General features: G+C 42.7%; 1 protein-coding gene across 1 annotated transcript in view; it reads left to right on the top strand.

The window, feature by feature from the left end:
- The window catches only part of ptprdb (protein tyrosine phosphatase receptor type Db), a 155,521-nt gene extending 142,262 nt beyond the window's left edge, over positions 1-13,259 (top strand). The window contains 9 exon segments of the mRNA XM_051946554.1: positions 321-440; positions 1,444-1,598; positions 3,182-3,467; positions 7,326-7,504; positions 7,607-7,733; positions 8,690-8,815; positions 8,903-9,057; positions 9,613-9,748; positions 9,843-13,259. Of these exon segments, the coding sequence (XP_051802514.1) occupies positions 321-440; positions 1,444-1,598; positions 3,182-3,467; positions 7,326-7,504; positions 7,607-7,733; positions 8,690-8,815; positions 8,903-9,057; positions 9,613-9,748; positions 9,843-9,911 (1,353 nt within the window). The 3' untranslated portion in view covers positions 9,912-13,259.
- Positions 13,260-19,385: the final 6,126 nt, after the last annotated feature.

Genomic DNA, 19,385 nt, shown 5'->3' with positions numbered 1-19,385 from the left:
GCCAAATAACTTGCAGGATCAAACACCACAGAAAGTAAAACACCCTCTACGCAGTATTTCTCTGTCTGTCACTCTTCACACCGCACACTTACTGAAACCCCTGTCACACACTGGGTTGTCTCAATTTTGCACATTTTTTCCAAACATTACTGGCTGAAGTTTGCAAGCCCTCTCACTTATCTGCTTGTTTGCCCCTCTACACATGCACTTGCACCCACGTCAGCTCTTTCTTCTCTCTTCTTTCACAAAAACAAAATATGTGCTCAGACGTGTATTAGCCGCTCTGCATCACTCACAGCTTCTCCACGCTTCCCTTGTAGGTGAAGTGTGATCAGTACTGGCCAACACGCGGCACAGAGACCTACGGCCTCATCCAGGTCACTCTGCTGGACACAGTGGAGCTGGCTACCTACTCTGTCAGGACCCTCGCTCTGTACAAGGTAACATGGCATGTGTAGTGGGGTGTAATGGGGTCGTACGTGTATTGATCTGTTCAAATATTTATGCATACTGGCTTGTGTGTTTGCACGTGATTTTGTGGCCATGACAGTGCAGCTGCTTTGTTGTTCATTTTTTCGACTCTTTCATGCATTAATGATATTTCCCGGGAGATATAAAGCCATTTATCACATCATAGTGGCCTGTTTTCTCTTTTAATTAGTGCATTTTTGATCAATTATTGTCTCATCTGTCAGATTCCATATGCCAACTGTGTTTATCTACATTTACATGCGAGCCATGAGTTGCTGTTGTTGTTGACTGAAAATGTGCCACGTTATCCCCCTATTAGCAAATTTGAACATCTGTGAATAAACTGAGTTTTTGACACGGACATCATGTTTTCAGGACTTCCCCTGAGAAACCATAGCCCGCTCATACTGTGCACCATCCTGCTGCTGTAAAAACACCAAAAGTGGATTTATTAAAAGCTGAAAAGAGCACCATCAAATGCATAATTTCTTAATGTTTAAGTAACATTCTCCACAAATTACAGTGCCCAACTCTTTTGGGAAAGTATTAAACCTTTTTGAAAAATTAGTCCGACTCATCGGATGTAGATTGCAGGTGTAAGCCCCATTAGCCATTTTTATGCCAGTGGTTGCCTCCCTTGTGTAAATTTTTCCAGCAAAGCTATTCCCACCTGACACTGTTTTTGCAGGGCACCATCGCTGCACCCTGGGCTTAGCTCCACCCAATACAACTGTGAATGGTTTTGCAGAAATACTCAAGTTTTTCTCCTCTAAAGCAGAATCATACTGAGACGAAGTAGAATGGCTGCTCTTTGTACCTACTTTCCATCTGTTTTTCCATAAGCCAGAAAGTACTGAGCAACAACTTAACGTGTTGCTGGATTTAGTTTTTCCGATGGGATTGTTGACGTATAAAACATAAAGAATATCACCAAGCTTCATCTTTAAAACCCTGTCTGTCTGTTCATCCCAGAGCGGGCTCCAATGAAAGCGTGAAGTTCGTCACTTCCAGTTCACAGCCTGGCCGGACCACGGGTGCCCTGAACACCCCACCCCCTTCCTGGCCTTCCTTCGCCGGGTGAAGGCTTGCAACCCTCCCGATGCAGGACCCATGGTTGTCCACTGCAGGTGTGTTTGCATGTTTGTGTTCTCAATACTTCGTCTATCCTCATCATTCACTAAACCAAAATGAATTCTAATTAATTCAGTGGTCAACAACCGTAATGGAAGCTGGTTCTCAGTGTGCTTGCATGAAACACTTATGTGTTATTTTGGGTTTTTACATGGGAGCATAATTTTTTGGGAGTGTGTGAAAATCAACCAAAAGTTCAGGGGCACTTGTATAAAATCACACAGAGCCTTGGACTAAAGTAAGATTGACCTGCCATTATGCAAACCTCAACCACCTTCACTGGCTCAGACACCAGCATTCCTGCCTAACAGCCTCTATCATCTGTAAAGTTTAACAGCAACATCAGCCACCATGCTGACCCTATTTTCCATAATTAGCTTTCACAATTGACAATTTTACTCTTCAAGCTGCTGGCAGAACTGGGTTCATAAGTTTATATTCAAATGAACTGCAGCCTGAGCAGCAGGAGGCTCATGTGTTGGATGGAGGAAGATTCTGGAAACTTGTCATTACGGTCTGGCGCCATCTTGAGCTCCAGAGCTGGGATGAAGCTGCTATTGCTCTTACCAGTGAACGAAGGAGAGGAGAAGACAGAGAGTAGCACGGGGAATACGGAAGCCGAAGCTCTTTGAGGAAGAATTAGTGAGGTGTAGATGTGGAGGAAGAGAGGGGAGGGGAAGGAAAGGGGGATTGAGACAATGATTGAGAGGAAGAGTTAGCAAGGGACTGGAGTCAGAGGAGGAGATATGAGCAGAATGAGGGAGAAGGTGAGGGTCAAATCTGGGACGCAGAGAATGAAAATTGATGAATTAAAGAAAAGGAAATGTGGAAGGAAAATGGAGCCTAAAAATGTACAAATGTGAGAGTGAAAAAGTGGTAGGGCCAATGTGAGGGTGTTGGAAGGGTGCTTAGAGGAAGATAAAGAGGCAGGGAGATGAGGAGGGATGTGGTGAAAAGGTTGGCAGGAGAGCAGCTCTTCCTAATCTTCGTAGCAGTCAGATGGAGTATCTAACAGGATTATCAGTCAAATTTTAATTATCCCGGCAAGACTCCATCATAATGTGCCTTAACACATCAACCAGACTCTGTATCAAACAATGGACCGAATCTCATTCCACCTGAACAATACACACACACACACACTCACACATGCACTCATATTAATTTAACCATATAAAAGAGTGATTTTATCACTCGCACAAATTGCTTGGTCAGGTTGTCTCACCCTTTAGGCACTAGCGCAGCAAAAATGTGAAGTGTTTGGGTGGGCAGCTAAATGTATTATATTTCTGGATTGTATGTCGATAGGGAGGATATCTCCCTAATGCCAGTGGGACGGTGATGCTGACTCATCGCTGATGTCAATTTTTACGTCCTTTGTTGAAAATATTGCTGGCTGGCATCTTTGCGATACTTAGTCGATTTAGGCACAGTGTGTTAGAGCTTTGCAGGGCCAGATTTGCACCAGGTGTGAAGACACAGCACACACTCAGGAAAATTATTGTTCATAACGCAGGTTCTGTGAGAAAATCCCATCACCATCTGTTCCCCCTTTTCTCCTTTACTGCTTTTGGCTCAGTGCTGGGGTGGGCCGCACCGGCTGCTTCATCGTGATCGACGCCATGACGGAGCGAATCAAGCACGAGAAGACCATCGACATCTACGGCCATGTCACGCTGATGCGCTCCCAGAGGAACTACATGGTCCAGACGGAGGACCAGTACATCTTCATTCATGATGCACTGCTGGAGGCCGTGACCTGTGGGAACACCGAGGTCCCTGCCAGGAACCTGTACTCCTACATCCAGAGGCTAACGCAGATTGAACCGGGGGAGAATGTCACCGGAATGGAGCTGGAGTTCAAGGTGAGGACTATTCACTGTATCCCTGAAGGTTGTAAAATTAGGTCCAACTGATTTATGGGATTCATAAAACCGATAAATGATAATAACGTCATACTTCACTGGTCTCTAAAAGGGAGAGGTATCTTTTTCCTGCCCGTTGAGACACAGAAGGTCACACATCAGAAACATTTATACAAAAGTATTCCAGAAGTCAGTGCTATGATGTTCAGAGAAATTCAGCAGATGAATCAGTGTCTAAAAATGATCTCTGTACTCACTAGGTTATTGTGACCCCATGTAAAAAGTACACTAGATGACCACTTAGTTTGTTATACTAAACTCCCAGAAGGGAAAAATGGACCAGAACAAGCTGATTATTGACATTTTGACACTACTGTGCCTTTATTGAAGTCAAAGTGATCAAAAAGATGAGGAAAACAGATACATCCAGCTTAAACCATGTGTATAATAGTCCTTGAATAATTGGTTGAGCAGCATTGTGAATGTATTGGATGGTAAATCAAAGCATGGCTGTTCCCAAAACACCACACCCCTAGCACCACGTCAGAAAAAAAAGAACCCAGATCTCTCTTAAAATTGCAGAGATAAAAGTACAAAACGTATCAGAACAAACACCTGTCAATTGTGAAAGCCCAGAAAAAAACATGACAAATCAAGCAGCTCATTTTATGTCAGAGAGCCAACATCAATTCAGAAACAAACAAAAGAACAGAAACTGCTCTCAAAGGATAAACTGCAACTATAAATATCTGTCAAGTGTGATGTTTTAGAGGAAACAAGACTAATTCAGTATTTCATTCATGCTAAAGGGCTCTTTCACTATGCTGTAAGTGTCGATCCAATATCCATCTTTCCGGAACAGAGATTTGTGATGTCCACCAGAGGAGATGAGGTTTTTTTCTGGTTGGCGCGAAATTGCGCGATAGCTTGGGCCAAAACACTGGTTTTGGCCCAAGCTATCGCGCGATATCCGAACGAGATTTGCTTTCTAGTGTCCTGAGATTTGGATACAGACCACAACAAATAGCGATCGCCAGGTAATGTGGAGGTTTTCGTTCACTTCTCATCTCTAGTATGTTGTGGGACACTCGTTGAGACTATCCGAGCTGGTCAGTGTGGGGAAAAAAGCACGTTAGGGCAGACTTTGACGCGGGGGGCCAAGTTGCCCCATACTTTTCGCTAGCTGAGCTGCTAAGTTGCCTGCCTGGCTAAATACTGGAGCTATGTCGAAAATTCATTTCTCCATCACTCACATGTATGAAATAACATATGAAAACAGACCCCAGGTTGAAAAAAACGAAGTTCCCCTTTAAGTATATAGCTGCGGCTGTAGATTTGCTGGTAGGCTGATTTTGTTTTTTGTTTTTTTCCCCCTTTGTGCAGTCCTTTGGCTCAGCTTAGCTGTCTGGCTGCTGGCACAGACTTGATATTGAATTCTCTACAAAAAGAGATTGGGTGTATTATCGAAAATGCCTTTTACCTTTAATATATGTTTGTTTTGCTTTTTATTTCCATTATTGTGCCCCCCATTGTGTGGTTCAAAAACAAAAGAGCACAAAGAAAGAAGTGCGTTCAAGAATCCCACTATTTGTTTTCAGAAAGAAGAAAAGAAAATCTGTTCAACTTTTTTTTTAAACGGTATTGAAATGGGAAAGGAAAATGAGCTGAAACTAAGGCATAAAATCAATCACAAAGACTGTAAAGTGCAAGAACGTAAAATGACTCATCATACATAACAAACAACTGTCTGCCGTCCTGCATGAGCTGTCGATGCACCAACTATTCTTATCCATGTTGACTTAACAGGTGAGGTTCAAATGGTATTTATTTTAGCTTGAAAACAATTGCTAATGATAGCTAATGAAGCTTATCTTAAATTGTTTTTAAGATGATGACTCCAACCACACAGCTTGACAAGAACATTGTCTACAAACTAACACAGAATGTGAGAGTCGGAAAGTTCTAACTTTGTCAGCCACTGAGCATCTTTCCCAGGACTGTTAGCAGCTCTTACAGTTCCAGTCCCCCTCTGAGAGTTTCATATATTCAGGATGGATGGTTGGATTTGGAAAGGATTATGGGATTGCACCTTGTGAATCTAAGGTAAAGGAGGGTTTTGGAAAGCATCATAGTTTTGGAAGTCGATCAGCATGCAAAGAAAGACCAAATAGTATGGCCAGAAAGATGCAGTTTATAAGAAAATCTCAAGAGATAATCATACAGGCCTTTTGAAAAATGTAGGTAGCCGACTAGAATTCACAGCGAGGACACCAATGCATCAGCACACAAGCAGTAAGAGTGAGAACATGAGGGATTCGAAGCATCCATTTTATTCTTGTTGCTTTTGTTGTGTTTGCTGTGGTATTTACTCTTTGCCAGATGAGCTCTGTGCAGACCTGTCTGCTCTGGCTCACTGAATAGAGAATTGGTTTCAGCCATACAGGTACATATTGAAAGCAGGTGGCTTAAATTTTTCCTGGAATGGTTTATGTCTGCTCAGACGCTCAGTGGGCCAAGTAAACACAAGGCGACTCTAAGCAATCTCCTTCATCCTGTGCTCCAGCATTCCTCTCCTAATAGCAGCGGTCTCCTCGTAATGACAACGAACTGAGCGCTCACTGAATTATTTGTTCAGCCTTATATTGATATAAAACATATGCCAGGGTTGTCCCAGTCACCACACATCATCTCACTTGAAGTCTTACTTGACATTGTGGAGCATCGTCTGAAGCAGCACTTTCCACCTTCACCAGCAAAACACCAAAAGGATGGAATTTCTGTTGGAGGAGTGGCATCACATCCCTCAAATAAAATCGCAGAAAGTTGAAGCATATGTGTGAGAAAAGCAAGAAATGACGATTTTCTGGCAGCTTTTGGTAATCCAACACCCTATTAATACATCTTGTTTTTGTTTCCTCTCACGGAGAGTTTACTGGTTGAGTTCAAAGAAACTGCCAACAGGGCAGGATTTTATCCAAGCTTAACAGATGGTGAAAGTATTGGCACGTATCAAAGCAAAAAAAAGTTTTGTGTCTGCCAGACTTTATTGATAAGACCGAGTCAAATTCAAACCAAATGACACGAAGAATTACTATTGTTGATGCTGGAGACGGGGTTCAGAGTACCCAAATGAACTGGTGAACTTGCGGTTGGTGGGATTTTCCAGCTTAGTCTGTCTGTAAGAAAACAAGGTACTGCTGTTTCTCCCACAGCGCTCCGGTAGCCACTGATGGTCGAGGCTCAATTCATGAGACCCCATTGTTTCCCACCGAGTCTGCGGTTTCCCTCTGCCTGTTCTCTGTTGCTCTGTGTTTCGTTTTAAGCCATGTCATCCAATGGTCAAGTGTGGGAGAGAGGCTGCAGCGTATGCTCACGTCTGCCTGTCTGCACGTATCTATATGAATGTGTGTGTTCCAGTTATTTTTTTCCTCCAGGATCAACTGTGGTTCACATATGTGTGTTGAGACAGTGTGGGGCCTTGTGGTTTCCTGCCCCCGTTTCTTGATTTTCTCCTTCCTCCTCCTATTCGTCTCATTATACTCCCTCTTCCATTCCCTGCCCTCAACACCCTATATCGCCCCTGCTTTGTTTATACAATTGAAGATGTCTGACTAAATGTCCTCAGGCCTGTCGAGTCAAGATGATTTTCTAATTTCAGTTACCCAGTATGCCAGAGGGAGACTAAGCCTTGTGCTAAACACATTTGAATGAGGTTCTTGAATTTGTCCAGACCTGCCATCCATCCATCCTTTTTTTTTTTTTTAATTTGCATTTATGTGCCAACACTGCCTATGAGGGCCGTGTCTTACAAATGTTTCTTCACATGTGTAATACTTGGAAATGTTCTTTCTATTCCAGCGTCTGGCAAGTGCCAAGGCCCACACATCACGGTTCGTGAGTGCCAATCTGCCATGCAACAAGTTCAAGAACCGGCTGGTGAACATTATGCCCTATGAGACCACGCGCGTCTGTCTGCAGCCAATCAGAGGAGTGGAGGGATCTGACTACATCAACGCCAGCTTCATTGATGGATACAGGTCAGAAAAACTAGACAGAAGATCAATTATTGTCTATTTTTAAATGCTATCGGGCAGATAATACTATTTTTCTAACACCTATCTGTGGATTTGTGTGTGCAGGCAGCAGAAGGCCTATATAGCAACCCAAGGCCCGCTGGCTGAGACCACAGAGGACTACTGGAGGATGCTGTGGGAACACAACTCCACCATAGTTGTAATGCTAACCAAACTAAGAGAAATGGGACGGGTAGGGACACACACTCGCTCTAATGTAATCAAGCACACTGTGTAGGATGGTACTGACTCGCCCCACGGGGAAACAAACCTCTAATTCTGCAGGTATTAGGTTTGGTGGATCTGTTAAATACAGGGATAAAAGCTGACGACAGTTACAGTAGCGTAATTGTCCGCACTGATATCTTTTAAACTTGACTGTTTGCCGCAGACTACACAGAGAATATGTAATAACAGGTTTTACGCGCCGAAGGAGAATCAAGCCAAAGAATCAGTAAAACTCTTTGTAACCAGCACTAATTAAATCCTTGTAGGTCAGCTTCACTTTCAAACAATAGATGGAGGTTGTTAGTGCATGTCGAGCCACAGTTTTAAACAGTGATTTGCTCTTGATAATTAATGGTACATGATCATTTTTGCCTGAGCATGCAGTGCAACATACAATGTCACATAATATTCTGTAATTAGGACTTATTATTTTTTTCAGATATGTAACATTTTAAAGGAGTGGCTGAATTGCAGCATCATCAGCAGCTCTTTGTTCTTCTCCGTACTTTACTTCAGCTGAAGTTCTCATCAGGACTGGACTTTTTGTCTATTGTGAAGTGTGAATAACAGCGTCCTTCTATAACAGGAAATGGGACAGTTTATGGATATGTGTGACCAAAAAACCCCAAACAAAACGTGTGGTTAAATATGGCGAATCATTTGTATTTTTGCTGAAAATCAACCAAAAGTCGCATATAATGACTAAAACAGAATGAAGGCATTATGAAGCATTGGGAGTGATAGGAGTTATCTGTCATGAACATCATATCTCATCTGGCACAAGATTGTCTTCAAATAAATAGTGAATTTCGCAAGTTATGGAGGCATTTTTGTGATAAAGTGGCCAAAAAAAAATTGATCTCCTTACAACCGATCATTTAAACGTGAGCGTTGAGCTTTTTTATTTACTGTCCTCTGCAGGAAAAGTGTCACCAGTACTGGCCCGCAGAGCGCTCAGCCAGGTACCAGTACTTTGTGGTGGACCCCATGGCTGAGTACAACATGCCCCAGTACATCCTTCGAGAGTTCAAAGTCACAGATGCCAGGGTGAGTCATCGGTCTCCGTGTGTGTGAGAAAGCTTTTCTAATTTGTTCTGGTTTGTTAAAAAGAATAACACGTTTTCTTCCGTATAGGATGGCCAGTCGCGGACAGTTCGTCAGTTCCAGTTCACTGATTGGCCAGAGCAAGGAGTGCCAAAGTCAGGGGAAGGATTCATTGATTTCATTGGCCAGGTGCACAAAACTAAAGAACAGTTTGGCCAGGATGGGCCAATTACTGTGCACTGCAGGTAGGACGGAGTTTTTCTAAGTTTGTTTTGTTAATTGCTATTGTGCACGCTGGTGACAATCTAAGGAACATTTTTAAATAAAGGATTAAACATAGATGAGATAATGATGTCAAGCTTTTAAAGTCACCAGATCGCCTTTGGTAAATTTTGAATATGTTACAGGACACTCATGTTGTATGACAAAAAAAATAGAAAGAATGTTGTTGATCCATTCAGTAGAGAGCTGCAGAATCTACGCTAGGAAGCATTTAATTTACTCTAAAATAAAAATGGGATACTCAATGCAAATTATATGAGTGTAAAATGCAAATATAGTCAAGTATCCATCTACAATGCCCACATAGACAGCAGAGATCACAGCGGAGCAGCATTTTTTCTCTTGCTTATGCATTAATAATGTTATGTTTGAGCCAATGATCAGAAATAGGTCAGCATTAACATAGCCAGTGGGAGGAACTTCTGTATACGATTGTACGGCATTCGCTTTATTATGCATGACCACTGGCTGTACAGTTCTATCCACCTCTAAACATGTTTCCATCTGTCCGCCGACAGTGCCGGAGTAGGGAGGACTGGTGTCTTCATCACCCTCAGTATTGTGCTGGAGAGGATGAGGTATGAAGGAGTGGTGGACATATTCCAGACTGTCAAGATGCTGCGCACCCAGAGACCTGCCACCGTTCAGACAGAGGTGAACTTTGCTCCTGTTGTTTTTCTGTCTCGCTTTTAAGTTCTTGCTGTCTTTTTCTTGGTCACTGACTTGAAACTCTTCTGCTTTCTTCCAGGACCAGTACCAGTTCTGCTACCGGGCCAGTCTGGAGTACCTTGGAAGCTTTGATCACTATGCAACATAAACCCAGTGGCCGTCTCTCATGCCACATCCAACCGAGTGCAGTTTTTCTCAGGTCCCGCGCCACCTGAATAAATGCACTAGGCTGCGATGTGACTTTGAAGATTTCCGCCACCACATGCAGAGTGAAGGGGGACCATCGGCTTATCCTGTACCCAGAAACAGCACCTCTAACTGAGCCATAGCAACCTGCTTGACAAGGGTGTTTCTTTTCCACCCTCAGCCCAAACACGCCCATTGGTCAGTCTGAAGAAGCAACTTCAACCACTGTTCCAACCAGAATACTTGATCAAATATAGATTTTTATTTGTTTCAGTGCTTTTTGTGAGCACCCAGATTGCTTTTTCGTTGTTTGGGTGTGGAACTCTCACCTCCACCAGTGTAGCATCACCAACCTAAATACAGGACCCGGCTACAATATTTTTCTGTCACAGGAAACTTAGATTTTTCTATCATGAGGACTGTCTAGAAGGAGTCTACAAATCCATCTTATGGAAGCCTCGTGGACTGAAAGAACTGGGACTTTAGAGCACCAGAGAATTGCCAACAGGAGACTGAAAACACAGAGCACACAGTATTAAAAAGACAACACACATCCAAAAAAAAAAAAAAAAGACACAAAGAAGTGTATTTTTTTCTGTTTTGTTTTGGAAACAGACTCTCGTTTCCCATGAATGAAAAAGAAGATATTTCTACCATACAGTAATAAACACCACCAGTTCAACCTTATGCTTCACGATTTAAGATATGGGAAGTTTAAGAGAGGTTTAAAAATGAATACCACAAAGTAAAACATTAATTTAGTTTTTTAGAAGAATATGTGACTATTTTGTTTTTTAAAAAAACTGAGTAATCCTTATGGCACGTTCAGTTTTTTTGTTTGTTTGTTTGTTTGTTTTTACAAGTTTATGACTTTGTCTGTAATGACCATACAAAGGCAAAGTTGTATTTTTTTCTTTGTAATCCAATGAGCTGTAGCCATTTTTTTAAAGTGATACGGTACTGTTTTAAAGTGTACAATCAAATCTAGTGTGGAAAATGTTCACGGTTCTATGAAAAATGCCACCATTGAGTGTCACTCTCCTGTATTCTCCACCCACTCTCTTTTTCAAAAACACACGTTTCGCATGCACACAGGACTCGCAACCTCATTGCTATCTCGCCTGCAGCGTCGGAGACCTGAAGACGGTTATTTTTAATTCCCAGGGCCCCACTGGGTTACAGTATTAACACTGCTGCTACCGGAAAGTCCCAAGAATAATCCCGCCAAGTTCTCCTATGTGTACGCTTAAGGAAAGCCAGATAGAACACAAGTGCAGAGAAAGAGAAATGTGGGGGGAAAAAAGAAAAGAAAAAAAGCAACTATTTATGTGTCCAGATAAGCTTCACAAAGATTTCTCAAGCAGGGAGCGAGAAAGGGATGTAGGAAAGGGATGGGATGTGGGGGTTGGGGAAAGAACAATTTTCTCACTGGAATGCTCACCTTTGACTTTTCTCTGTGTCTGATTCAGTGTGCAATAAGTAGATGTATTATATATTTTTGTGTCCAGTCACTAACTGCAGTTATATGCCATGATGATGATGATAGTGATGATGGTGCATCATTTTTCCAGACACAAGGATGTTACACTTAATATGGTTCCCACCACCATTTAATGTGTCCAGATTGAGGAATCACCTTTGACCTCTTAGGAAGTAGATCTTTTATCATGTCACAGCTCCAGTAGATGATGTCATCCTTCTGTCTGTCACGGCAACCAACGAATGATCGAACTCATGTTTCAAACAGCATCTAATAAGTATTTTGATTTTAGATTTCTAGTGCCTTATATTACACGCCTATTTTGATAAAGTTACTTAAAAGGATTTTTCGTGTACTTTATGTATGGATGCTTGTGCGTACGTGAACTGAACGTCTGTGTATATGATTTTGTTATGTTGCAGTACGTGAAAGTAATTTGTGCGTTCTGTTTTTCGGCTGTGAAATTCTGAATGGAAGGCTCTGTGTGGGCTGGATAGTTGTACTCATCGTTTCAAACCCAGCAACTCCATCATCATATCTCTTTTATTATGGAAAAAAAAAGGAAAAAAAAACTTATCTTACATGTGACTCAACTGCACATAAAATGTGGTTTCAAAATGGCTTCTTAAGCAGAATGAGCTGATCATTTTGGACAGAAAAAAAGATATGTTTCTGTGCCAAGATCTCCGTCTTTTCTCCGCAGGACACTTACACAAACTTTGTGTATATACTCTTCTCATGGAGACTTCAGTTTCCCTGCCATTAAATTTTGGCCACACAAGCATCTTTGGCAGCGACTGTGAGCTGGCTCAGACAAGTCATACTTTCTCAGCCATGTAGAAATCTATATAAAGCTGAAAGCCAGTGACTCTGTTTGTCAGTTTGAAGAAAAAGAAAAAAATCAAACATATGAGTACGCCCACCTGAAGCTCTTCGCCTGGAATCAGTCAAACCGGCCATCTGTGTTCCATATTCTGATGACTACATTCATGTATGTTTTCTGTTACCAACAAAGGCTGAGAGAAGTTCAGGTGCTACGTCTCCAACGACACGGAAGCTACGTAGTCATTTTTTTTGTATCTCCATTAACGCTTGATCATATAAGGGATCGCTGACAGTTTTCCACCATCTTACAGTAACCCTGTCGTCGTTTTTGTATGCATGGTACCACTTTTGAGATGCCCCTTTGGTCGCACCTGTTATGGGAAGACTTGCACTTTCTCTCTTTGTACTATGCACTAATACTAGTATCCTATTATCTCTCATAGCCCCGCCCCCAAAAAGGAGTCTTACTTGAAGTCAGTAAAGATGGACCCTGTAATGCTCACATGGTTGTGTATATGTAAATAACACAAAACACAGAGAGTAAATTGAAATGCATTAATAAATAAACAAACGACAAAGGTAAAGAGTGAATAGAAATTTATCAGATATAGAGAGTGATATAATTAAAAGGATGCACCTGAAATCACAGTTTTATGGCACAGCAGTATGTGCAATACATCACATTGTGGATTTGTTGTCCCACAAAAGAGAAGTTTCACAAAAAAAGTGTTCTATTTTACCCCCAATGTATCATGTAGATGGATTAAACTGGAGTTTATAAATTGTATAAAAATGAAAATATGGTGTGTTACTTGGATCAGTTACCTCCAATTGGTCTGTACATGTAAACTTTTTTGTTTTGTTTTCTGCTCCGAGTCAACAAGTGCTTTTTATTTTCTTACATTGGTTCTCGGAGCGTGTGAAAACTGAAAAACAGGTCTGTATGGATTTCTGTTCTTTATCGACACAAGTTTCATTTGTTACAAATAAACTCAAGTGAAAGAACTGCCGCCGCTGTCATTTTTCAATACCAGGGTTCTCGCCAGCGCAGATTACGCTGTGATTAGCGCCGCTACGCTGCCTTTCAAGTTGTGGTATTGTGTTTTGAGCACATTTGCTTGCTTAATATTTCCATATTTATGTGAGAAAACTTCTTTATTGGGGCAGTTGGCACTGTGAAAGAGAGTTATTCTGACAGATAACGCCAATGTGCGTTTGTTTTTATCGACTGGGTGCCTATCTAGGTTAATTTATGTCTCCCCACCTCAGCCGTACTTTCCTGTCGATTGACCCGTTCCCATCTAAAATTAAGAGTCGCTTCCAATCTCGGGGTTACAATTAGCATGTCTCAGTTGTTTCCGTGATGCCATGTATGGTGAATAGTGACCTAAATCACGAGCATTTGGAGCATCTGCGTGACGCTCATTGGCTGACATCTGGGCCGGCCGCTCGCGAGATTTAATGAAAGCTATTGCGCGTGCGCATAGTGACCTGCCGTTACGCTGTAAAAAAATCCTGGTGAGAACCCTGAATACTGACGCAAGCTTAACAGCAACCACATTAACTTACCTGGGATACAAACACCAGCTTAATTTATTGATTTTGGAAATAGTAGGAAGCCTTTATGTTGATATTAGGATATTCTTACCAAATATTAATATTATCTCACTATCACTCTAAAGAAAATGAAGATCCATTGTTATTTTTAACCCCATTTTGAGTGTGCAGTTGTTGTTAGTTTCCCCTTTTACCACCTTAGATGTGTTGTGTTCTTGGGGAAGGAAATGTAACACTTACTTGAAACGTGCTGGAGATATTTCTGTTCCAATCTTTACTCTTGTGTCAGACGGTCACACAAGGCCGTTGTTATTAGGGATAGTTTAAAAATTCTTGAGTCCAATATGGACACTGACATCGGAGACCAAACTCCCTTTAATTTTTAATGACATGGATGTTTTTGCTTGCTGTGTGTCTTTTCATCACTGTGGGGACAAATGAAAACATGGTGATTTTTAGAGTCACATGGATTGTTTTGACATTTAATAACCGAGTCCTGAAATAAAATTGTAGTTGTGGATTTCTGTCATTTAGTCTGGACTAAACAAATAACAGCAGCAAACCTCAAATATAGACCCGAAAGAGTGGTTTAGAAAAAATCCTTCAATGTAGACCAAAAAAGTCGGGTCTATATTTGAGATTTTAGGTGGAATATTCCTTTTAACCAGCCCCTCAGGTCTCTTTGAGGATTTTGGATGGAATACTCGGTTAAACCAACATTTTTAGGTGCATGTCCAGGGATTTTTGGTGGAATGTTCCTTTAAAGTGGATGTGTGAGGGCCTTGTAGGTGGAATACTTCCTGAAACCAACCTTTTAGGTCAACATTGAAAGACTTAAGGAGGAATATTCCTTTAAACCAACTGAAATTTCATGTTTTGATCATTATCAAGTGAGAAACCTCAATCCAGACTCCTCATAATGACGTTTGAGATTTATGCTGCTGTTGTTTGTTTAGTCCAGACTCAATGACAGAAATCCACAACTGTAATTGTATTTCAGGACTCGGTTATTAAATGTCAAAACTATCCATGTGACTCTAAAAACTCAACACCTTTACAAACTCTAAGATTAAACTCTCCACAAGGATCCAAAATAAGCTGGACTTCTACATGAGAGCTTTAATTATTCTTCATCTACTTCCTGAAAAGTTTGGTCAATAAAAAAGAGAAAAACTAATATTTTCAGCTGAACTAAAGACAGACATTGTGATTTTTCTGCTCACATGTTGAGTTGTTGTAAACTCACTCAGCATTAGCAATGGGAGAGGGGGAAAGGCATACAGGAGGCAGTCTGGCCAGGGATGTGCTAACGCATCCTGTCCCAGTGGACTGGTCTATTCCGAGAGGGAAAACCACAGTGGGCAATGTGTCGAGGCCTCTGACGCAAATAGGTCGACCTCCACTCTTCCATATCTTTCCCAGATCACCTGAACGACTGAAGGATTCAGCCTCCACTCGCCCGGTGGAGGTTTCCGGCAGGAAAGCATGTCGGCTGCCTCATTCTGCACCCCTGGCAGGTGTACAGCTCTGAGGCTTGCCAGGTGGGGCAATGCCCACCATAGTAGCCTCTGTGTCTCTTGCAGGGACTGGAAGGATCTGGTTCTCCCTTGGTGGTTCACATGGTAAACTGTAGACATGTTGTCTGAGTGCACCAGAACATGTTTGCCTTTTAAGAAGGGGAGAAAATGCCTGAGTGCTAGATGGACTGCACGCAGTTCTAACACATTTATGTGCCAGAGCCTCTGACGGCAGCTCCAAGTCCCCCTGACTGTTCTGTGCTGCCACACAGCCCCCCAACCAGAGAGGGAAGCATCCGTCACTACAATCTCCCTGCGGGAGGGGAGCGAACCCAGAGGAACTCCGCAGCACAGATAGGTCCTGTCTCTCCAAGGTTACTGGGCCCGAAGGCACTGGTCTGATATCAGTACTGTCCTGTCTTGGTGTCTCTTGGGGTTTAGTCCCAACCCATTGACCCATATTTGAAAGGGGCGCAATGAGAGGAGGCCCAGGGGGATGACCGCTGTTGCTGCAGTAATTTTCCCTAGTAGCCGGAGAAGTAACCTGTACGTCACTCCCTTGCCCCTCTGAAAGCGAGATACAAGGCTGAGAATATCGTCCACCCTCTGAAGGGAGGGCAACGCAAACTGCTGTCTGGCCTTGTTAACTTGGGCACTGCGGTCCAAGGCCTCCTGGCCTGCGGACCCAAACATCTGTCCCGGAACAACCGGCAGCGTGCGTAAAGTCTTCCTGCAGTTCTCTGATAATGGGGAGTGGGCCAGCCAAACTTGCCGTTGGGCCAAAGTTGGAGTGGACATAAGTCTGCCAAGTTCTCTTGTCATGAAAGCAAAGGCCTGAAGTGAAGCATCACTTAGACTCTGTGCGGAGGCATCAACACCAGTGGTCTGAAGGGTCTGTGACAGAGCCAGAACAAGGTGGGATAGGGAGTTACCAATGCGTCCCATCCTAGCTGCTATGTCACAGCACTTGATGAGGAGGTCATCAGTGATCCTGCATTGTGGGCATGGGCAACGAGCATCAGGTCGGAGAGCCTCATCTGGGGAGACTATCAAAGAAGCAACAGATGCATCAATGGCAGGCATTCGATCTAGTCCACATTGAGCAGGATCTTTCATAGCAGCCAAAACCCTGCAGCCACTCGGCAGATGACTGAATGCCTTAGGGTCAGGCCAGCATCTTTTAAGCTCATCAATGTATGGCACTGAATGAGGCACCTGAAAGACAGATGGTTGTGGCATATTCTTAAAGAAGGCATTGACTGGAGCCGTCTCAACAGGCGCCATGTCGAGGCCAAGCCGAGAGATGGCAAGCTGAATGGCTGTCTTAACTGCTGACAGCCCAGTTTCTGCATCTTTAAAGGGGTCTAACCCAAGAGAGTCCCTTCCTGAGGAGTGTAAGGGCGCTCCCATCAAATCTTCCTGCTCTCCCTCTTCTTTATCACTAAAGCAGTTCCCCCGAAGCTGTAATAGAAAGGACATCCTCCTCCTGCAGAATAGCAACAGGTGATAGGGAAGGCAAGCTATCACCTTCACTGATCAGGGGAGGTGGTGTTGGAGGAACAGAAGTAGTGACTGCAGCCTCTGGAGGGGGGGCTTGGGGTTGTAAATTTAAGAGAAGGCTCTTAATCTGGGCAAATTCGGAGGCCAGCGTGTCCACCTTGAGAGCCAGAGGGTCCTCACGTCTGTTTCTTTTTTGGAACAGTGGAGCTCAGTTTCTCTCTGCATTTGGAGCCCAAAGAAGGGGTCCCATTGAGGCCACTTTCATATCTGGCTAGCCTAGTGGCCCTCTCTGACAACGACATACAGCTGCAATTAGTGCAAGCCTGGTCGGTCATCGCTTGCCTGAGATGTTCAACTCCGAGGCACGTTGGACAAGTGTCATGTCCATCCTCTGCACTGAGAGGGGTCAAACATGCGTTGCAAACCGGGAACATCGCTGCTATCAGGCCCGAGCTTGCTTGCCTCCGTCGACACAAGCGTTCAGTTACTGTCGGGAGCAAGGCACGCTGTTAGTTCACAAGGAGAAGCTAAAATATGGGAGCAATGTGTGGCAAGAGTGGGGACACTCCGCAACACACCCACCTGGAACAAACGGCTAGCACTTCAGGCTAACGAAGCAGCAAGAGCGAGTCACACTCAACCACAACGTTGTAAGAGGTCCAACTGCGGGACGGTAGCTATGGAGCGAGAACACTCTCCGCTACTGTCCACAGACCACATACACTGTCGTCGCTATCAGGCGGAAGCACCCCAGCGAGACTGGTCGGTCGGATAAGGTTAGCACAGTAAAGTGTGTTCGCTAAGTCGGAAACACCCGAAAATAGCAAGTCAACACACAGAATGTTATCCGCTACAAGTGGAGACGCTAAACGGCAATGACAGCAATATCAGTCGGGAGAAAAAAAGGGTAATGCTAACCTGAAAGGTGCGGCAAAACTCCCAGTTCGGCAGTGAACACTGGCTATGCAGCCTCTGGAGGACGGAACGTAGCTCCAACCAATGGGTTACGAGGCTACTAGCACAGGCGGCTAAATCAATATCAGCAACCTGCGTGTTATGGCGAGAAGATGAAAAGGAGACGACTGCTGGGTGACGGGGCTTCTTATCAGATTGCTTTCGTCACCAAGGTCACATGGTGACTTTGATAGTCTTATGTCTCGACCTCATGCGCCACAGCGTGATGATATCCAGGTATTACATACCGTCTCTGGCGGTCAGGAAGAATGAAGTCGATCTTCATAAGCATGTCCATCAGATTGGTATCAGATGATCCACTTCCGGTCTCAGGAAATGAAAAACCAGACCTTTTTTTTGTTTCTGTCTCTTACTGATTTTATTTTGTTGTTGTTGTAAATATAAAATGAAAATCAAAGCATTTTTAAAATTTCGTATATCACTTTTGGTCAAAAGGAAAAACGCCTTGTATTTCAATTTCAACCCTAAAACATGTAAATTCTTTAGTCTCTTTAGAACAAAGCAGATGGTCTTTGGGAATAATTATCATGTTTGTCTTAAGTTCTGATGTGTACATCTTACTTTATCATGATAAAATGTATTATTGTGCCCTACACATAATATACAGCAGAAGTAATGATCGTTTAAATTAATGTATTGGGTGTATTTGCTCATACATTTTGACAGAAAATGCTCAAACAACAAGCAACAATTAATGTAAGTGGGATGTGAAAGTCTGATTTAAGTTTAGTGGCAATCTGTCTTGGTGTGAAATTGTTGAGATATTTCTGTCTGGAGATGATGACAGACTTACACTCCTGTAGCCCTTTACTAGCACACTCGAATAATAAATAGCACAGAGAAGTAGAATTAACATAAGTATGGACTTTTCCCATGGAGATTCAATTAATCGACTAATTAATCTCATCCACGAGAGGAAATGTAAATTAACATTTTGTAGAAAGTAGTTTGGAGAACACAACTACCCTCATCACAATAACAAATGAAACATTTGTGTATTGAAAACGGCACAAAGACTATCGATATACTTCAACAGCAGCCTTTGGGAAGTATAGAAAAGATGACTAATCTATATGTTTGATCACAGATCTGACAAAGTGTTAAGTAATGTCAGTTGCATTGCTGTGAATCTGCACCAGTGGTTGCTATTAACTACAAAATGTTCAAATGAGATCAAATGCTTTGATTCTTTGGTTCAGTATATTGCAGTGAAGTTTAATCTCCTGGGAAAATGACTCCTAATTATTCTGGGGATGTCCTTATTTTCCATCCAGTGCCAAAAGGAGGGGGAAATAACAGTTTATGAAGCACAGTGAGTCTAAGTGCAGCTGGCAGCCTCCCACTCCAATCTTACTTCACTTGACCTGGATTGCTTCATGTGTGGGTGGAGCCGCTGACAGCGAGCTCACCTGTGACAAATCCTCACTGATAACCCTCCACAGTGTGTTTGTGTCAAATTTTGTTGAAATTATATTTTTTAATATTTTTTGTTGTAGGTTTTTTTTTATTTATTTTAAGAAAACTGCAATTTCAGCCAGTGTTGTTTCAGTTATTGTTGAAACAATTGCATTTTCAGTTTCCA

Source organism: Acanthochromis polyacanthus, chromosome 3 (assembly GCF_021347895.1).
Source record: "Acanthochromis polyacanthus isolate Apoly-LR-REF ecotype Palm Island chromosome 3, KAUST_Apoly_ChrSc, whole genome shotgun sequence".
Taxonomy (NCBI): domain Eukaryota; kingdom Metazoa; phylum Chordata; class Actinopteri; family Pomacentridae; genus Acanthochromis; species Acanthochromis polyacanthus.
Note: the sequence above shows the minus strand (reverse complement) of the source record. Positions and strands in the feature narration are given on the sequence as shown.